We start from the raw sequence: 21,339 nt of genomic DNA, 5'->3' as shown, positions 1-21,339 counted from the left end.
GCTATCCCTTATCAAAAACGCCACTCCCCCTCCTCTCTTGCCTCCCTTTCTGTCCTTCCTGTCGCATTTGTATCCTGGAACATTAAGCTGCCAGTCCTGTCCATCCCTGAGCCACATTTCAGTAATTGCTATGATATCCTAGTCCCATGTTCCTAACCATGCCTTGAGTTCATCTGCCTTCCCTGTTAGACCTCTTGCATTGAAATAAATGCAGTTTAATTTATCTGTCCTCCCTTGATCACTGCTCTGTTCCTGCCTGCCCTGACTGTTTGACTCACATCTTTTCTCAACTGTACTAGTCTCAGATTGATCTCTTTCCTCACTATCTCCCTGGATCTCACTACTTCCCTCCCTGTCACCCCCCTCCCCCAACCTTACTAATTTAAATTCTCCTGAGCAGCTCTAGCAAATCTCCCTGCCAGTATTTTAGTCCCCTTCCAATTCAGGTGAAATCTGTCCTTCTTGTACGGGTCACTCCTACCCTCAGAAGAGATTCCAGTTATCCAAAAATGTGAATCTTTCCCCACCTTCCCAGCCCATTCCCTTCCTCTATAGGAAATGCAGCAGTGTCATGTAAGGCTTATGAGCCACACTAGCTGATGCTTAACATGGAATTGACCAGCACATCATCACACAAGACCGAAGGCTGCTAAGCAATTCTGAAACCTGCCCAGGTGATTTTGCTTCCTGGGCTTCAATAATGTGATACCAGTCCACCTCCTGGTGGAGCAAAATTAACAAGGGACAGCTGTTTGGCTCCGGAAGTTTGTATATCCATGGTAAGGGGAAAGGGTTCTTGAGAGGGTTTTGTGACAGAAGGGAGATGGGGAGGTCTGTAGCAGAGGTGACTTAATGGGGTTGAAAATGTATTGCTGGAAAAGTGCAGCAGGTCAGGCAGCATTCAAGGAAGAGGAAATTTGATGTTTCGGGCATAAGCCCTTCATCAGGAACGTCGAACGTCAGGCTTATGCCCGAAACGTCGAATTTCTTGTTCCTTGGATGCTGCCTGACCTGCTGCGCTTTTCCAGCAATACATTTTCAGCTCTGATCTCCAGCATCTGCAGACCTCACTTTCTCCTCGGTGACTTAATGGGGTCCTATTACCCCTGGCCCCAAGGAAATTTAAAGAATCTGTTTGGGACTCAATTTCTTGGCAAATCCTTTCCTGTGCAGCCCTGTGGGAAAGCTATTGTGCCAGTCTTGCCCCTGTGATATCATCAAATTCCATTTGTCAAATTTAATGTTGAGCTTCTTTCAGAAATTGTTATTCAAACAATTGGAACTGGGCAGTTTGAGCACAGTTACTACATTAATACACGTTCTCGTCAAAAATCACTGGAAAACTAACAAGCACAGGGATTGATTTACTTCTACCTAAGCCAGGGTGCTGATGCCAGCTGGAGAATTCCTACCTCAGTGCAACTCAGCTAACTAGTAGAGATCAGGGATTTAACATGAAACGTTCAATCTCCAAAACGTATCTTCTTACTGGGTGTACTGGCAGAGTCATAGGGAGCAAGGGTTGAAGTTCACAGCCACATCTGAGTTCAAATTACTGTGATTCAGGTCTGTTCCTTTTCATCTTCTTCAGTATTATAGTGTCAACCAGGGTTAGCTTTAAACAACCACAACATCTTAATGTTCCGGTTAAGTGCATTCATGGCTTTTGCTTTAGTTTAAAATGCCTCATATTAGTGAACACTGTTGCACCATTAAAGAATGAGTCTGAAATTCAGAACAGTGAATCTAAAAATTATCATTTCAAAGCAGAATGTCTGATTTGGATAGCAGGAAATAACATTTAGAATAAAATGTCTGGATTTAAACTCCTCAACATATCAACACCTCAGTACCACTCTATTATAATTCAAGGTAAAGATTGTTGCTACACAAACGAGGTGGCAATTATTGTCAGACATATGGAAAACAGATAGAATGATATCAACAAGCAAATTATATTGGAACCCCTCCCTGCATTTTGGCTGCCAGTGGGTGTCTGTGTTCCATCATTTTCATCATGAAAGCCAAATTCTGTAAGGTGATGAAAGTTACTCTTGGAATCTGGAGATGTGTAATTTCTTCCGAGCTGAAATTTTCCTTTTCAATATTTGTCACTTTGGAAGATCTGTCTGAATTTGACATAAATCAACTTGCAGTTCACCAATAATATGGAAAGAAAACAGATCCTAAGAAGAACAAACTATGTTTTGGGAATACAGGACAATTTAGGTACAGAAGAGCAGTCATGGACCACATGAATCAAATATGGCAAAACTCAGACCAGACAACAAAGAAGGATGAACTCATTGCACTGGAACCTGCTTTGATTCTTAGTTCATCCAGGACTGGAAGGTAACTGAACTCAGATTGTTTGACAAGTGGAATTTTCCAACCCTGATCATTTTACATTATACTCCAATGAAACATGTTTTCACTTACACAACATTCCACGTAATCTGAAAATGTTAATACTGACGGAAAATTGTTTTTTAAAAAGTTCCTAAAAATATAAAATACGCAATAGTGGAGCAATAATAAGTGTTCATGTCTCAGGCGTATAAAGATTGCACAGGACAGGAATCAGGTGATAAAAGACATCACATTGAGCAACTGTGAACTGAACAGCATGAGTACCAAAGGCATTTCTGAGTTACAATGATCCACATCTTAAGATGTATATAATACTATTGCCAAGTCAGGTACTCTGTAAATCCATGCCAATATATGCAGATTGAGTGAGATCATTCCAATATTATCGCCATATTTAGAATATTTCTTGCATTTTATGAGTATGAATCACAAGTCATACTTAATATGGAGCCAGAACATTTATATTACTGTTGACTTTCATTCAATTCATATCAATGGACTCTATGCAGTAATGATTATGGTTTTATTATAAAACCATCACATAAATGTTACATTGCAAATTAGTTTGAAATGACAAAATTAAAATTATATTTTCAATTTAAATCAATTCTGATTTCAGAATTGATGTTGGCTGATTTACATTGTGCATCTTATGAGATTACTAAACAAATTGTTAGTTTGTATAATATTATGAAACATATTGACCGAAGCTTTTGAGCAGGAGAATTTACATTGAATGGTTTGGAGATACAATGGCTTCTAAAACCTCACCCTGCCTATGCCACTCTGCTATTTAAGAAAGGTGAGAGGGAGAATCATAGAATTCTTGCCCAGTTAATAAAGTATCTGTTGTCAGGAAATGCTGGGGTTTATCATCAAAGATAGACTGACTGAACACCTTGAAATTGTTTAGCTTCTCAAACAGAGCCAGCATGAATTTGTAAACCATAAAACCATAAGACAAAAGAACAGAAATTAGGCCATTTGGCCCATCGAGTCTGCCCTACCATTCAGTCATGGCTGATAGGTTTTTCAACCCCATTTTCCCACTTTCTCCCTGTAACCTTTGATCCCCTTGGCAATTTAGAACTTATCTATCTCTGTTTTAAATATACTCAATGATATGGTCTCCACAGCCTTCTGTGGCAATACATTCCACAGATTCACCACTGAGCTGAAAATGTGTTTCTGGAAATGCGCAGCAGGTCAGGCAGCATCCAAGGAGCAGGAGAGTCGACGTTTCGGGCATGAGCCCTTCTTCAGGAATCTTCAGGACAGATTCACCACTGTTGGCTAAAAGCACTTCTCCTTATCTCCACTCTAAGGCTGACTCTCCTGCCAAATGGTGGGTCACAACTGACAAACTAATAGAAATCTTTGAAGTGGTCACCAAAGTAATGTTGGAGGAATGTCTATGGATGTTATTTGTAGAAGGCATTTCCAGAAGGCATTTGATAATATCTCACATAAAAGGTGATCAGCTTATTTGAAGCTCATGAAATTGAAGGCAAGTTATCAATCGCTTTGGAAAATTGTGTGATCAGCAGGAGATAGGATAGAGATAATGGGCAGATGTTCTCATTGTCTGTATGTAACTGGTGGTGAACAATAAAGGCCTGTGTTGGGGCCTCAATAATTTACAAGTTTACTGATAGCTTAGATAATGGCTTAAAAAAAAACCCGACATATCCAAGTTTGCCAATACGATGAACATAGGTGGCATTCTCAGGAACATACTTGAGAGCTACTACATTGAGCTAATAAACTGAGCAAATGGGCAAAATCCATGATAAATAGATTTCAATGTAAATAAATGTGAGGCCATCCACTTTGCACCTAAAAACAGAACTATTTCCTAAAATAATGAAGACCTAACAATGATAAAGACTTGGGGTCCATGTACATGATTGTTAAGATATCATGTACCGGGTATAGACAATAATCAAATTAACAGCTAACTAACGAGAGAGTAGAAGTTATGTTGAAATTATAGATAGTTCTGCTTGGTTCAAACTTGGAGCACTGTGAGTAGACTAAGAACCATACCCCAGAAAGATGCGCAGCACAGATTCACTAGAATAACATATTAACTACGATAGTTGAAGTACATGGAGAAATTACATGAGTTAGGGTGGTGTTCACTGGATTTTAGGAGTTTAAAGCATGATTTTCGAGTTTGGGGAGGCTCAAGCAAAGGAAATATTCTGAATGTTAGAGCCAAGGTTTTTCAGTTGGAAAACATTACCTGAGCATTAATTGTCCATTCGAGAGCCATAATTGACGATGGGACAGGAGCCTTTCCATGAGCCTTTCCTCCATAGTATTAATCAGGGTGGAGGAGGGAATGTGGTATGAACCCACCTACCACGTTGTCACCCCCTTAACTATCTAGATTAGAGTGGTGCTGGAAAATCACAGCAGGTCAGGCAGCTTCCGAGAAGCAGAAAAAATCAATGTTTTGGGCAAAAATGCTGATTTTCCTGCTCCTTGGATGCTGCCTGACCTGCTGTGCTTTTCCAGCACCACTCTAATCTAGACTCTGATTTCCAGCATCTGCAGTCCTCACTTTTACCCTCTTAACTATCCTCTTGCTATGAAATGTTCCCACAGGAACGATTATTAATGTCCACTTTCAATGTCTTTTGTAATGAAAACCACCCCCAGCAGCCAAAATAATAGAATGAAGCAAATTCTGGGAACTCGCTGTATCTATAACCCTGCTAGATCATAGAACCACAAAATAAAAACACAGTATTTACTCTGAATACTAAAATAAAATGGTTGATACAATGGCCATCGAACCAGGAGCAGGCAGGGCCAGTGATGTCAGCAGGTGGAGACAGTTCAGGATGCATGTCTGCATGAGCTGCACAGTGATGTCAGCACCAGTGCGTATGTGGGCTGTCACAGAAAAGCAATGACCAATCTCCCATGCTGGCTCAGCCACTTCTCATGCTGCCAGCCATGATCTTGTGTTAATTCAGTCTGGTGTGGAGGCAGGGGAGAAAGTTGCTGCTTAGAGAAAAAAGATGCCTCAGCTCGGCATAATCTTTCAGAAGTGTATATGATCAGAAGCAGTGTGTATAGTCCCAGTTTGATTCTGTTGCCATTGCCATATTTGTGACAGTAAACTGTTACTGCCATTTCATCGCTGAATAGTGACATCACACTGAAACACTGTTCCTGTCCATGTGTATTCATTCTTCCACCTGTTGGCATTCGCAATAAAAGTGTCCAAATAAAAATGGTCAACACTTATCAATTTCATTATATCTTGTCATTCTTAATGAATGATTAATCCAAAAGAAAAAATACTTATTCTTTGATATAAGAGATATTCAGTGGTGTGTCAATTCTGCAGCTACCTAATTTCAAAATGTCTGTATGTTCTTCATTATTTTATAAGTATTCATACCTGGATAACACGCCTGCTCAAACCAGTCATATCTGCAAGCTTCTGAAGTGTTTGTGCATCAGGATTATTGTCTTGTGCAAACTGTGCCTGCATCACCTGTACACAGAGAGTGTGAAAGGTACTGTCAGCAAAGGCAATGTGCAAGGTAAGGTTTGTAAGACAGTGTCTCCCACTTAACATCAATTCTTGCCTAGTAAAAGGTAAATAAAATCATTGACAAGGTGATAAAAATGTAGCAACTGTCATGAGATCTACATTTTGTAACAGGATGTTGCTATGATGGATTAGAATCCAAAATTTGAAATGGCCTGAGAAGAGTAATTCTGATCATTTTGCATACACTAGACATTCTTTGATTTCGATCATCTTGGGCTAGGAGTCCCTTTAGTAAATCAGTGCTCTTTCAAAAATAAAGACGGTATTTATAAATAATTTTTCATGACTGTCTTACTCTAATGATAGCTTACTTGCCAGGAATACGCTTTTCTATATAGAATCTGGCAACTGTGCCAAGCACTTCAGGTTTCTGCTTCAGCCTACAGGCTTGTTATCTTATACAGGGAATTAATAAATGAATGGAGTGGGCAGAATGATGGCAGAAACAGTTTACAAGAGAAAGTGCAAAGTTAATATAACAATAAGAATATTAGATGTAATATGATTGAAATGGAAAAACACCATAACATTTAATGAGTGACTTTGAGAGAGAACTTTTATTGGTCTGGCTTGTTATCCTATGCTTCTCTCAAAGGGGTAGCTGTGGTATTCAAAACATAGCATTCAGGAATAAAAACAGCAATATAAATGGGAAGTGCCTGATCTTAAATGGATTGTCATGTAGTAAGAGTGACGGGGATCCCTGCCGCAATGCTACCTGTAATTGCTCTGCAGTAAATGACGTCCGTGCTCTCTTGGCCGGTTTCGGATGACTGTCTTGGTCTGAAGGTACGGCTCCCTCCAAGGTTAGCCCATTACCTGCATTCAAAAATATGAAAGATGTATATAGACATGATAGGATGTGTACAATTGCAAAGCTAAATATTATGCAGCAAGACTTTAATCATAAACTCTATTTCTCTTTCAACACATGCTGACTTTCTCTGGCACTTTTTGCTTTTATTTCCAATATCCAGCATCTGCGATACTTTGTTTGTATTTGAATACTGTAGGAATAGTCATTGGTATGATCGTTACTTTTCAAGCTAATTTATTTTCTATAAACAGGAATTGGCTTGCCATGTGTTTGAAATGTATTGTACAAATAATTCTGTACTTCCTATAAAAGTAATGTTGGGGTGAGTTATTGATTGAAGAGCACTAAAAGCAAGTATTAAGTGTGAATAATATCCAGAGTGGGATAACATTGCTTCCTCCAGTAAAACTCAACATCCCCCACATCTACCACTGTCTGATCTTGTTGAATTGTCCCCTGTCTGCAATGAATTTTCTTTGCCTTGACTTCTAGAAAAGGCTCAGTATCAAATGGGATCTCAAACTCTGCCTCCAAGAACGTCAAAGAAGAACAAACCAAGATGGTTCCAACAACACCACGACCAGAATTTACAAATCTGCTGGGATGTCTAGGCTCCTTTATTAAGGGGACAATAAATTGAGTAACTGAAATAATAACAGAAAATGAGAACAAGGAACAGGAGGCGAAGTCACTCATGCAAATAGATGGGTAGCAAGTAAACCATATCCAGCATTTCTTCTTGTCTAATTGTGATCATTTGCATTGTCCTATAACCTAAAATATTCTAAGAGGACTAGACAATGGCAGGTTCCCAGACCCAAGGATCACAGACTGAGGATATGAGGTAAATCATTTAGGACTGAGAGGTCAGGAGATTTCCTCACCCAAAGACAGGTGACTCTGTGGAATTCAGTTCAAACATTTGATTCAGTCCTCCTCATTGGATATGAGGAATGATTGGACAAACTTGATTTGCTTACAAAATTATAGGAGGCATGGATAGAATGGATGGCCAGAGTCTTTTTCCCCCAAAAGTGGAAATGTCAGTTACTAGGGAACATTGATTTAAGATAAATAGGGGTCAGTTTAAAGGAGATGTGAGAGGCAAGTTTTGTTTTAAACCAGAGGGCGGGAATTGCCTGGGATCTGCTGCCAGAGAAAGTGGAGGAGGTGGAAGCAATAGCAACATTCAAGTGGCATCTTGACATATGTGAATAGGCAGGGAATATAGGGACATGGACTATGTAGAGATAAAAGGCTAAGAAAAGAGATCACAAACTGGTGTAGTACTGGGCTGAAGGGTCTGTTCCCGTGCTGTACTGTTCTCTGTTTGATTTCTAAAGGGAGTTGGATTTAGTACTTGAGCTAAAGTGATCCAAGGATAAAGTAGAAGAGCTAGAACAAGCTGTTGAATTGGATGATCACATTGAATGGTAGAGGAGGCTTGTGGGGCCGAATGGCCTACTGCATCTTCTTTTTTCTATGTTTCACCATCTGCAACAGCGTTATGTGAAAAATCAAACAGGTCAACCACAGATTCTGCCATTATTTCAAGGTTAAAATCTGATGCCCTCCCTTCATGTTTCAAACCAACTTTGAAAATGCTGAAGAGACTTTTAGTTATAGTGCATTCAGCGCAGTGCAGCGCTTTACAGCCTCTGCACTGTAGAAGGGTCAGAACGTAGGAAAATACAAGGGGTTTATTCTAATCTGTTTGTTTTGCACCTTTAAAAGAGGAATATTATTTCTGTATAAACTAAGCATGACTGGCATTGTGTCAAACACATTAGTTGTTAAAACACATGATTTAATTATTGCAATATAGAGTCATAGAAATATACAGCATGGAAACAGACCCTTCGGTCCATCCTGTCCATGCTGACCTGATATCCCAACCCAATCTATTCCCATCTGCCGCCACCTGGCCCATATCCCTCCAAACCCTTCCTATTCATATACCCATCCAAATGCCTCTTAAATGTTGCAATTGTACTAGCCTCCAACACTTCCTCTGACAGCTCATTCCATACACATACCACACTCTGCATGAAAAAGTTGCCTGTAGGTCCCTTTTATATCTTTCCCCTCTCAACCTAAACCTATGCCCTCTTGTTCTGGACTCACCCCACCCCAGGGAAAACACTTTGCCTATTTACCCGATCCATGCCCCTCATGATTTTGTAAACCTCTATAAGGTCACTCCTCGGCCTCTGACGCTCCAGGGAAAACAGCCCCAGCCTGTTCAGCCTCTCCCCAGAGCTCAGATCCTCCAACCCTGGCAACATTCTTGTAAATCTTTTCTGAACCCTTTCAAGTTTTGCAACATCTTTAATAGGAAGGAGACCAGATTTGCACGCAATATTCCAACAGTGGCCTAACCAATATCCTGTACAGCTGCAACATGACGTCCCAACTCCTGTACTCAATACTCTAACCAATAAAGGAAAGCATACCAAACACCTTCTTCACTATCCTATCTACCTGCAACTCCACTTTCAAAATATTGTAGAAAAAGGTTCATGTAAAACTTGTATAGTAGTATTGAACAGATATTTGTAAATGGTTTATTGAAATAAATCGTTTATATTGCTGCAATTACTTCATGTAAAGCATGAAGTAGACAAGCCCAATAATTATGAATCGAGTGACAGCGACTCCCCATTTAATAAGCTTCAGTGGCCTGACTCTCTCAGAGGGGAGGGTGAGTTGGATCAGTGTGAGAGTTTCCATTTGATGTTTTTGGTTAATACTGGTGAAGGGGCGGGGAGGGGGCGTGTGAGGTTGTGTTGAAAAGGGTGTTGTGCCGTGAAAGTGACAACCAGGGTAGAAACGCACAAAGTCAGTCAGATACCTAAATTTATCAGGTTACAGCTCATTCCTTTCACCTTTGCTATTTCCTTCTGTTCAAATCTCTCTGTGTCGAGTGACGTTTCTATCGATTCAAACTAATGTTTTGTTTTTTTTAATTAAATATTTATTTTGTAACAACATCGTCCCATAAACCAGAAACATTTGAGGAAGCTTTAGTCAGGATGAAAGTTCATATTCCCTAAGGAAAGTGTTATAATCCTGCAGGTTGTCTCATACACAAGTCAGAAATAAGATACATTCAGGTGAATGAAGCAAGAATTGTTTCTGTTTTTAATGAGTTTTTGGGTCTCCTTATCCGTGCAGCTAAGTGTTCAGAATGTGTTCGCTGTCAGTGTTACGAGAGATTCTTCCCTTTGGCTGGGCCATTGTCAACTTTGACCCTCCTCCAATCATACTGGGGAATGAAGACCCGTGTATAGACCCGCCTGAAGCAATCCGTAATGCTGCAGCCTCAATACAAAATCAACCACTGTGCTGCGATGGGAAATGAATGCAGTGGGTTATAGCCTCGCATCAGACAGCGCTCAAACCTCTCTCATCATGGAATCTGCATTGACAGGCTCCACGCTGATTGTGAAAACCAAATCAACACTGCCAGCTATAAACCATCCCGAATAATCCACAAGGCACTCGACTGTGCCACCCAACTTTCAGAAATCCATGCTCCATTTCTACTTCCTCTGAAGTCCCCATGTTATTTCCACCAGCCATTTACGTCTGATGTTATAAATCTGCAATTCGCTGGATGGTCCTGTCAGCTTGAAAGAAAAATGGAAAACTTTGTCCAACTGTTCTTCTCTGTCTCTGGGCTCTACTCCTTACACCCCACCCACTCCACATCTTCTGCACATAAACCAACATTTTCCCAGCTAGCATCAGTTCTGAAGAAGGGTCATTCGACCGGAAACATTAACTCTGATTTCTCGGCACAGATGCTGCCAGACCTGCTGAGCTTTTCCAGCAACTTGTTTTAATTTCTGATTTACAGCATCTGCGGTTCTTTGGGTTTTTAATACAGAAAAGTTAGCATCTGTGGGGATAAAACAATGTGAATGTTTCGAGTACGGAGTGACTCTTTATCCAGTTTGAAGTTGGATTGAGAGGAAGCTGGAAATTGGAGACCATATTCTTTTCTGGAGTGGGATATACAGGTGTCACTGTGCACTGTGGGCCCCCTTCTATCTCCTCCTGCTCCCTGTGTCACACCAAATTTTTGCAACACTAACAAGGTTGACTTGGCAGATTCCCCATTGATTTGGTGTTCAAGGAGCCTGCCAAATGAATGCCAACCACCAATTGCTTTTGCCTCTATCTGACTATTCAGGTATCAAGTTTTAGACATTTTTAACCATCCTGTTCAGAGATGTCATCTCTTGGGTCTTGGGTAGGTGGCACTTGAACCCAGGGCTCCTGGCTCAGAGGGAGTGACAACATTATGTTCCACATTTGAACTAAGCATTGAACTACATGTGGTGTGGGCGGCATGGTGGCACAGTGGTTAGCACTGCTGCCTCACAGCGCCAGAGACCCGGGTTCAATTCCCGGCTCAGGCAACTGGCTGTGTGGAGTTTGCTCATTCTCCCTGTATCTGCGTGGGTTTCCTCTGGGTGCTCTGGTTTCCTCCCACGTCCAAAGATGTGCAGGCCAGGTGAATTGGCCAAGCTAAATTGCCCGTAGTGTTGGGTAAATGTAGGGGAATGGGTGGGTTGTGCTTCCATCAGTGGAAAGTTATATTTCATAGTGCCTCCTCTGTACTGGCTCCTGGCCCTTGGTAGTTCCATAGTTTTTCTTTGTTTCATCACCCCCTCCAAGCTAATCACCTTGAGATACAAGCTGTATTTGGGCACCACACATTTTATATTATTGGTCTTCAAAGGTTGTTTTCTATTTTTTTTAAAAAAGTATCATATTTTGTGCAGTCATTACAACTCTTCTATCAAAGCGATAGTAGAATTGGCTGTCCTGTAGATTCACAGAAAAATTACATTTGGTATTATTTAGTGATGCACCTGGATTCAGCAAAATCTTCTGTTTCTGGAGGACCCATACTCCGTTCAGGCCTAGCTTTAGAAAGTCATGCTTAAACAATTGGATCACAGAAGATACAGATTTAGCACATCCTGGTCTAGCTCAATGTTCCATCATATGCTCAATATATCTTCAATACCTGTCTGCTACTTCACAACAGCACCTCATCACTAAAGCAAGGAACAATGAATGTTCTGGATGTTAACAAAAGGGTCCATTGTTGACACCATTTATTGGCAATCCCTGACTGCCAAGGAGAAGATGGCAATGAGCTAACTTCTTGAACTGCTGCAGTCTATATGGTGCACACAAGAGGGGAGTTCGGGGACTTTGAACTAGTGATAGTAAAGAAATGGCAATATATTTCCAACTCTGGATGATGACTGGCTTTGTATTTGCCACCCTTGTCCTTCTAAATGGAAGTGGTCACAGATTTGAAAGATGCTGCCATAGTTGACTGCTGTAGTGCATCCTGTAGATGGTACATGTTGCTAATCTCTAAGTAATTATGAGGCAGAACAGTGACAGAGAAGAACAAAGCAAATCCTGCACTCTGGGCCACACGACCTCATGGGACATTCTGTCCCATGTACCAAAGATCTGCAGGTTGAGAACCAGCCTATATTGTGACATGAGGACTCACTGCAGAAATCGATGACCCTGAGTAGACCTCATCTCCAAACTGAGGGACAGCTGATGACTGTCCATAGGTTTACTTTCCTTTAGTTTACTAGCCTCTGTGTGTTTGTGTTTAAAATTACAAAGAGTTTTAAAAAACAATTTCCTCTGGTGAAGAAAGCTAGAGCAAGAGAATGCAATCTTGAAATTAGTGGGACAAGATTGAGGAGTGAAATGAGAAGTGAAACCATTTACAGAAAAGGTACTTAAAATCTAGCAAGCTCTTTCAGAGCCCAAATCCCCACCCACCCCAATCCGAGGCTACATGCTGTGTCAATTGAAATTTACAAGAGACAGTTCAATCAATTTTTTGTCAGATAATGACATCAAGCAATATGGACCAAACATGGGTGGGTAAAGTTAAGTATAGATCAACTATGATCAAAAAGAATGGAAAACAGATTTGAGAGGCTGAACGTGCTGTATCTAAACTTACACTTTTCTGATTATTGAGTGTTGGATAAAAAACAGATCTTCATAATGTCTCTGCAGCACTAGTTTGTGCTTGAGATGCAGACTTGCCCTGTTCCCAACTTAGCTCATAATCACAGAGCCTTCCCAGGGGCTTATAATTATATGTTTTTAAACATTTTGTGTGTAACCAAATCAAAATAACTCAGTAAATCAACCGGTCTGAACTCTACAATTTCTCACTGATTCTCACTGTAAGATCATTTTTACTTTCTCAACTTAATGGATAGCCTCCTGAAATCTGGTTCATTGCCTGTGCTATTATGTAAGGATGCAGCCCTGATTCATAAACTTATACTGAGGCTAACATGAACTAGAATAGACTTGGCTTCTTTTCCCTTTAACTAATTAAAATATCTAAGGTTATCAAGGGAATTGAAAGCAGAGTTACATTATTTTTGTATACAGGTAAATCCGGAATGTAGCTTTAAAATTGGACCTAAACCATTCAGGATGATATGACATGATGACCGATAACAGAAATATACCACCCTGAGTAGGCACCATTCTTGAATCAAGGGGCAGCTGCTGCTGACCATGATTATGTTAAAAAGTACTTCACACAACATGTAATGAAATTTTGAACTCTGTTTCCCCCAGAAAGCTGCAAATTAGTTGAAAATGTCAAATCTAAATATAGATATAGATGAATTAAGAATTACAGTTCAAGGAAGGAAAGATACAAATCAACAATGAGTTTACTCCCAAAGCAAAATAAGTTTGATAAGTTCAATAGCCCAATCCTGTTCCTTGTTTCTAAATTACTGCTTTTTCAATCTTACTACACATTGTACCACAGGTACATGGCAGTGAACAGGCCTGTTTGGCTAGCCTACTCATTGAGCGGTGCGACTTTAAAAGCATGGAAAAAGTCTTATTTTTGGTTATAAAAGATACACACAGAAAATTCAGGACAGTTAATTTAATTTTGAAAGTGGCGAAGCTTCTAGAAATGATAATTTGGAATAAAATTCTGTGTTAAGGAAATCCAGAACTGACTTTTAAGGACAAATTGGATTTAACCAACTTGAGTTTTTGATGACAGAGAGGGTTAATAAAGGAAATATGGTTGCTATGGTATACATAGACCTCCAAAAGACATTTGGTAAAAATATCACATAACAGTGTAAACAAAGTTAGAAACCATAGAATAAAAAAGAACAATAGCAAAAAGGATACAAAATTGGCTAAGTGACAGGAAATAGAGAGTAATGGTTAATGGTTGTTTATTGGATAAGAGGAAGCTTTATAGTAGAGTTTCCAGGGGCCAGTGCGAGGATTCTTGTACTTCCTGATATATATTCATGACTTTAAGCTGGTGTTGAAGGCACAATTTTAAAATTTATATAGAATACAAAACCTGAAAGTATTGTGAACTGTGAGGAATAGTGTGTAACTTTAAAAGGACATAAGCAGATTGATGGAAGAGGTGGTGAAATGGCAGATGAAAGTAACACTGAGAAGTGTGAAGTGAATCATTTCAACAGGAAAACATACGAGACACTATAAAGCAAATATAAAATTCTAATCGAGATGCAGAGGCAGAGGAACAGAGATGTATATGTACATAAATAATGGAGGTGGGCAGACAAGTTGAGAGAGTGACTAATAATATAGATAGCATCCTAGGCTTTATCAGTAGGGGCATAGAGTACAAAACAAAGAAGTTATGTTAAACATAACTTGTTTATAACACTGGATTGGCTTCAACTGAAGTTTAGGAAGGATGTGAAGGTATTACACAAGTGGTAGGCCTGGATCACAGGAATGGTTTTAAATGTGCAGATAGTTCAGAGAAGTTGGGACTAATTTTGTGGAAAAGATATAATTGACAAGATTTTTGATAGATGTGTTTATAGTCATGATAGGTCTAAAGGAAATCTACAGTGAGAAACAGTTCCTGTTGGAGAAAGGATTGAGAACCAGTGGGCATAGATTTAAGGCAATTGGCAAAAGAAGCAATATTGGCATGAAGGAAAATGTCATCATGCAGCAATTGGTTAGGATCTGGAATGCATAGCCTGAAAGATTGTGGATGGAGCAGGTTCAATTGAGGCATTTAAGAGGAATTTAGATTATTATCTGACGTAGAAGAATGTGCAGGGTTATAGGGTGAAGGTGGGAATGTGGCAAGCCTTATAGGGGCAGTACAGACAAGACAAGCCAAAGAACTTTCTTCTATATATTAACAATTCTATAACAATATTAATTCAGATGAAGAACTTATGAAATTGCTGTGTGTCTGAGCTATTCAACATGCTGCTGCACAATAGTTTAAATTAAAGGAAAGGCTGGGAATATGAAATATTTTAACCTTCCCATGGTGATTATAGCAGGAGACAAGCATTCAATCTGTCCAATGCAAAAGCAAATAACACCATTTATTTGTCAGCATGTCCACTGATGATCATATTGTGTGTCAAAATTCAGATAAATTCTAACATTTTGTGGCTATTAAAATTTGTTGTTAAATGTAAGCATTTTAATAGCAAGACAGCTGATAAGGTAGATCATGATCAATGTTTAAAAGTCACACTGAAAGATAATGCCTATTGGAGGAGACTTGCAAGAACTAATGTCATTCTGTTATTGATAAGTAGTATGTAAATACTTTTTGGCTCTTCCGAAATTCAGCTGTTTTATTTTATTTAAAAGGCTAAAAAAACACGAGCCCAAAAGCTACTGAATAATTTCACTGATATCAATCACTTTTAAGATTATTTTTTGATTTTTGTGCAGTGTACATAAGGTAATCAGAAAATCATAGAATGGTTTATATTCTTACAAACAATATATAGATGAGGTCATCAATTTATGTAAGATCGCAGGGCATTGTAAGATTCAGGAGGACGTGGTTGTCTCACATTGACATCACTGATTTTCATTAACTTCCTACCTAGCATATCACACACTAAAAGGTTTACAAATGCACAACATTATGATGGGCTTCCACACAAATCAACTAACCAAAACAAATGTGAAGAAAGTTAATTAAAACTATTTAAATTAAGTCTGATCAATGTATTAAGAAATAGGAGCAGGGGTGGAACACATAGCTCATTGAGTTTACTGCACCATTCATCAGGATCGTAGCCAATCAAATTTACTTTCCTGTCTTATCCACATGCCTTGGCATCTAACACTTTTAAATATACTCAACAACTCAGGTTCGAAAGTCCTCTAGAAGCAAAATATTCCAAAGATTTATAATCCTCTGAATGAAGAAAAAAAATTACCACCTTCTGGGTGTTAAATGGCTGACAACGTATCCTGAGTTTATGACCTTCAGCTCCGGGCTCTCCAAGCAAGGGAAATTGTTTCTCAACATTTATTCTGTTAAGGTTCACAAGAGTTTTCAAAATCCAGTGCATCCAACTGGTGGAGTTACCAATTGTCAGAGTACAATGTGTATCAGTACGATAGACTATTCATCTACTTTGATCAATTGCATTTCTGCCAATATTGTTTGTGGATTGTGATTATAACCTGCAATGGTTAACCATTGTTCTTGGGAAGGAGATTTAGGAAGGGGATTTCATGTCAAGGTGGTACCAGGGTTGTGCTGGAAAAGCACAGCCGGTCAGGCAGCATCCAAGGAGTAGGAGAGTTGACATTTCAAGCATAAGCTCTTCATCAAGAATTCAGGTTTCTTGATGAAGAGCTTATGCTTGAAACATTGACTCTCCAGTTCTTCAGATGCTGCCTGACCAGCTGTGCTTTTCCAGCACCACACTTTTTGACTCTGATCTCCAGCATCTGCACTTTCTCCCAGGTTTGTACATATAGTGATGGACGTTTGAAACCCTTAGTAATATGATCATTGAGCTGTGAGTCTGCAGTGCTCTAGAGCACTGTTGATGAAGCTCCTTTGACATCAAGTTCCAAACCCATGATTTATATCACTTAGAAGGACAAGATCAGCGCATATATGGGAACATCTTCAACTGCAAGTTCCCCTCCAAGTCACATATCATCCTGATTTAGAACTATATTGCCAATCTTTTACTGTTACCCAGTCAAACTCCTGACAATCCCTTCCTAATAGCACTTTCTAACACCTCATGGAGTACAGCAGTTCAAGAAGGTGGCTCACCACCACTTCTCAAATAAGGGATGGGCAATAAATGCTGAGCAGCCAGTGATGTCTGCATCTCATGAGTGAATTAGAAAAAAACATACTTCCTGGGGTATCCTTACGCCTTGGCTTTGCCAACTTGCACTTATAAACTTGGGCAAAGAAGTCATTTGATAATTGGACAAACAAATCTAAACATCAGATTTCTCAATAACTTGAATTAAACACAACAACTATGTGCCTATATAAAGGAAAATATTAAAGGAAAAGAGACAAGGAAAAGTTTACCAAATTCAGAAAAACAGTATAGTGAAACTCTCAGTCTGTGTTTAATCCTCAAAGTACTGTTCTAGAACATTTGTAATCCTCAACCCTAATGCTGCCCCCAGCATTCCTCTATCTCCACGTTGATTATTCCACACCTCACTTCATCTATCTTCCCACTCTCTCACAATTGCACATGAAACATCAAACTGTTGGATATTGGCCAGTGACAATCAGCTTTTGTTTGGCAGCAAGTCACACTCTCAAAGTGAGGAAGCTGTCAAAAGTTAAACAATAAAAACAAATTAACTATTTTGGAAAAAAAAACCATTGTATAACTCTATTGTATAGCTCCTGAAGAACGGCTCATGCCCGGAATGTCGATTCTCCTGCTCCTTAGATGCTGCCTGACCTGCTGCGCTTTTCCAGCAACACATTTTCAGCTCTGATCTCCAGCATCTGCAGTTCTCACTTTCTCCTATTGTATAACTCTCCACTGTCAATACACGCCCCCAAATTTAGAAGTAATTTGACCACATGAAGGGAATTTTCCTTAAAACCACACATTCAAATGTACAAGCATTACATTCTCCAAATAATTGTGGTGACTGTCCATTCCAATCCAGCAACAAACCAGATCTTCACTAAAGGTATCATTATCACCTATTATACTCTATGTGCAATAACGTCTGGATGTTAACACAACAAGATTTAAGTTTGCAGTAGTTTGCAAAATATTATTTTGTTACATTTTATCACTTCAGATTTATTGAATTTTCAGATAAAATGTAATAACTGAAGCTTCAATTAAGGTTATAATGAACAGTCTGATCTGTTTTATATGAAGATTCATTCACTGAAAAGCTGGCTATATGTTTACCTACTTATAATGCAGCTCTGAAAAAGTTCTAATTCCTAAGTCGATCCTAGCAGTTCCATCATTGGGAATTTCCACTTGATGTGTGAACCACTTTGAGAAGAATGAGACCCAAGAACAATTGTTAATTTGGAGGTAGAACTTTGAGTTTGTAAAACTCAAATGCCTAGCAAATGTCAGTCAATGTTTTCACTGATCAGTAACTGAGGTCATCTCTAACAGTGCATTTCCTGTATAAAAATATTGACATTACAGCTTCAAAATTACATCATTGAAAGTAAAACACTTCGGGATATTCTGAGGCTGTGAAAGTTACAATTTACATTCAAGATCTTGCATTCTTGAAGAAAAGATGCCAATTTCTAATGTCTAAGAAGGAAAGTTGAAGCCTATGGCTGGAGGAAATGTTTAGTAAGAGGCTTGTGTGTTGCTGAAAGCACATGAACACATAGAAATGTCCCAATTGTTCTTAGCAGAGGCTCTTGTTATTTTGTAATTGCTCTGGGATTTCACCTGTTCATTTCAAGGAAGTATATTTTACAAATCATTGTGTAGATAGAGCTTGTAATGCTATTACTCTAGAATTGCATTAGATTTAATTTCAGATAGTTTAATCTGTTTCTTATAGCGGGGAATTCATTAAATGCAATACGGAATACAAAAAAATAGATCATTGCAATCTATCTGGACAATTGAAGTATTTCAAGGGACTACTTTATATACAAATTGTTGCACATGTTATCAATGAAATAATTTGTAATGCAAAGGTCAGTGTCCATCCATACCGCCTCTAATATTTTTCTCCAATTGGAATTTTGCGAAAGTATGTTACTGTCATAAGAAACATTGGTTTCAATGAGTGCAACTAGATTTCTATCCTTGGCTTAAAATGGTTCCTTCAGGAGATCAAATGAAGAGATGTCTGGGTGAGAGGAATCTACAAGATGAATGTGCCTGTGGGTTTAGAATCTGCCAATGTGTCTCTATTGCCATGACATCTGAGAAATATTTGGCAAAGTGGAGCTATGTTTTGGCCTAGTTAAACAGTATATGCTTATGTTTGTGAAGACAAGCCTTTTTTTCTATTTACAATTTTTCCTCAACTTTCTCTATTTTCTACTCTCCTGGGCTCTTGCCCCTGGTCAATCTCTTTCCATTGCGAGAGCAGACACTGTATACTTTGTGATTCTAACACTAACAGTAATCCATACTAAAGTGCCAGGAGAAATGCATGGAAGAGGGCCAGACTAAGATGAACTGGTGGTTTTTCCCTCTCTTGAGATATCCTGAACATAAGCCTTTTATTTTGATTTTCTGCACACTCAGCCATGTAATATACCTCCTCAGCAGCTCATTGAGCAACTGCACCTTGTGTTGTGTTATTGAGTAATTAAGACAAAGAAGGAGTTCAAGTTTGATTCCTGTGTGGGTTGTAGGATCTAAACTTGGAAATACTTAGGAATTGGAAAATATCAATGCCTCCAGACAAGGGAGGGAAATAACCAGTGAGGTTGCTAATCCTGATGTCTCTCTATTGGAAAGGACACACATCATATTAAATTGCTGGGCTGTATTGTGACATCCCCAAGTCTGAAAACACTGATATTAATGTGTAGGGTCACTAATGGGTAAGCCTTTAGAGATATATCACCATCCATTATCTGAAGCAGATTCAATAACTTGATACAATAGTACTTGGTATTTTCTCCCCACTTCAAAGTTTTCCCCTTTTCACTGAAGACAGCTGAGGGACAAGTGGGAGACATGACGTACAATTTATAATAATTAAGCAAATGATAGGGAGGTTTTTCCAAACCTATACATGGCATAGCTGGAATACAATGAATAATTTTGTGTCTCTTACCTAAGGAAAGATATCATGTTATGGGAGACAGTCAAGAGAAGGTTCACTAGACTGGAAGAATTGCCCTATGAGGAAAGGTTGAGTCGATTGAGTATTTTGGGATATGGAAGAATCGAGGCAACCTTATGGAAAGATGAAAAATTCTTGAGGGATTTAACAGAAAAGATGAGGAAAGGTTGTTTCTCCTCGTGGGAGAGTGCAGGACCAAAGGACATATATCAGAATAAGTTGTCATCCGTATTTAAAAATAGATGAGGAAGAATTTCTTCTTTTAGCGGGTAGTGAATCTGTGGAATTCTTTACTGCAGATAGACAGATTTTCAATCAGTAAGAGTATCAAGGGTTACAAGAGTAGGCAAGAAAAGTGAAGTTGAGGATTATTATATCGAACATGATCTCATTGAATGTTAGAGAAAATACGATGGCCTAAATAGTGTACTTCTGCTCCTGTGGCTTATGGCCTTATCAGAAAGACAATGTATTCAAGTCAAGTGAATCATGTGCCATATTACAGCTGCTGAAAAGCAATTCTGTTTCCAACTCATGGGGTTATTGTTAATTTTACTAATTAAAACTGGACTAGTTCTTCCTGAAGCTCTGTCACAAAATATGGTTTCTCAAATGTCCCAGCTTGTGCTATAAGTTTCACATGATCACATTGTGCCTAAAAAGGAGACCAAAGCAAGCCTGGGTTTTTGGCCTACATGTGGTTGTCCTACAATATTGTATACTGCTCCAGTTTGGTCTGCAGCTTCGTAACCCTAGCAAATTTGGGAGCACCTGAAATGTAATACATTTCACAGAAACACACTCTTTTCCCATAGAGATGAGTGGAAATCTGGAATTCTGCCTTCAATGCACTGTTGGCGCTGAAGAGTTAGTTGGAAATGTTTGAAGAGAGATTGACGAATGTTTGTAATCTCAGATGTGCAGGGATATTATCAAGGTGAATAGCTTGTGTTAAGATATAAATCATCTAAGCACAGATCCTATTTGTTTCTAGAGCCATGCTTTATTGACATATATGCAGTGAAAGCAACATAACACAATACTTGACAGCTCAGAGGCCAACACGGACAAGAATAAAGAATAAAGGTATGATGCCAGGAGGAGAATCCTACATTATTCCTGCAGAACTTGGAGGAACCACTACCTTGCTTGTTCTCCTCCCTCAAAACTAATTCTAACATTAAATAGATGAGTACGGAGTATCTCGAGACAGGTCTTATTATGCAGAAGCAACGTGCTGTCCAGTAGGCCGTACATTTGCAATAAGCTTGTGCTTTGCATTGATTAATGAAGTACCCACTCTGTTCGAACAAATGCCTGGAAACCTATTGGAAGGGCTTGAGAATCAGGATGAGGAAGCAGAAAGGTAAGCCTTGCATTTCCATTTTAACTCTGCTGTCATCCTGTTTTCTTTTGGTGATGGGGTTTCTCATCCACTTCAACG

The 21,339-nt window shown here is 39.1% G+C and overlaps 1 protein-coding gene across 2 annotated transcripts in view; it reads right to left on the bottom strand.

Annotated features, from left to right (window-relative positions):
* The window catches only part of lhx6a (LIM homeobox 6a), a 58,384-nt gene that overhangs the window by 11,850 nt on the left and 25,195 nt on the right, over window positions 1–21,339 (bottom strand). For both annotated transcript variants that reach the window (XM_060841375.1, XM_060841376.1), the window contains 2 exons: window positions 6,660–6,760; window positions 5,786–5,881 (listed from right to left, as the gene is read on the bottom strand). In XM_060841375.1, the coding sequence (XP_060697358.1) occupies window positions 5,786–5,881; window positions 6,660–6,760 (197 nt within the window). The remainder of the gene's footprint in view (window positions 1–5,785; window positions 5,882–6,659; window positions 6,761–21,339) is intronic.

This window comes from Hemiscyllium ocellatum, chromosome 21 (assembly GCF_020745735.1).
Source record: "Hemiscyllium ocellatum isolate sHemOce1 chromosome 21, sHemOce1.pat.X.cur, whole genome shotgun sequence".
Taxonomy (NCBI): Eukaryota; Metazoa; Chordata; class Chondrichthyes; order Orectolobiformes; family Hemiscylliidae; genus Hemiscyllium; species Hemiscyllium ocellatum.
The sequence above is the reverse complement of the archived record's forward strand: the minus strand, read 5'-3'. Positions and strand labels throughout refer to the sequence as shown.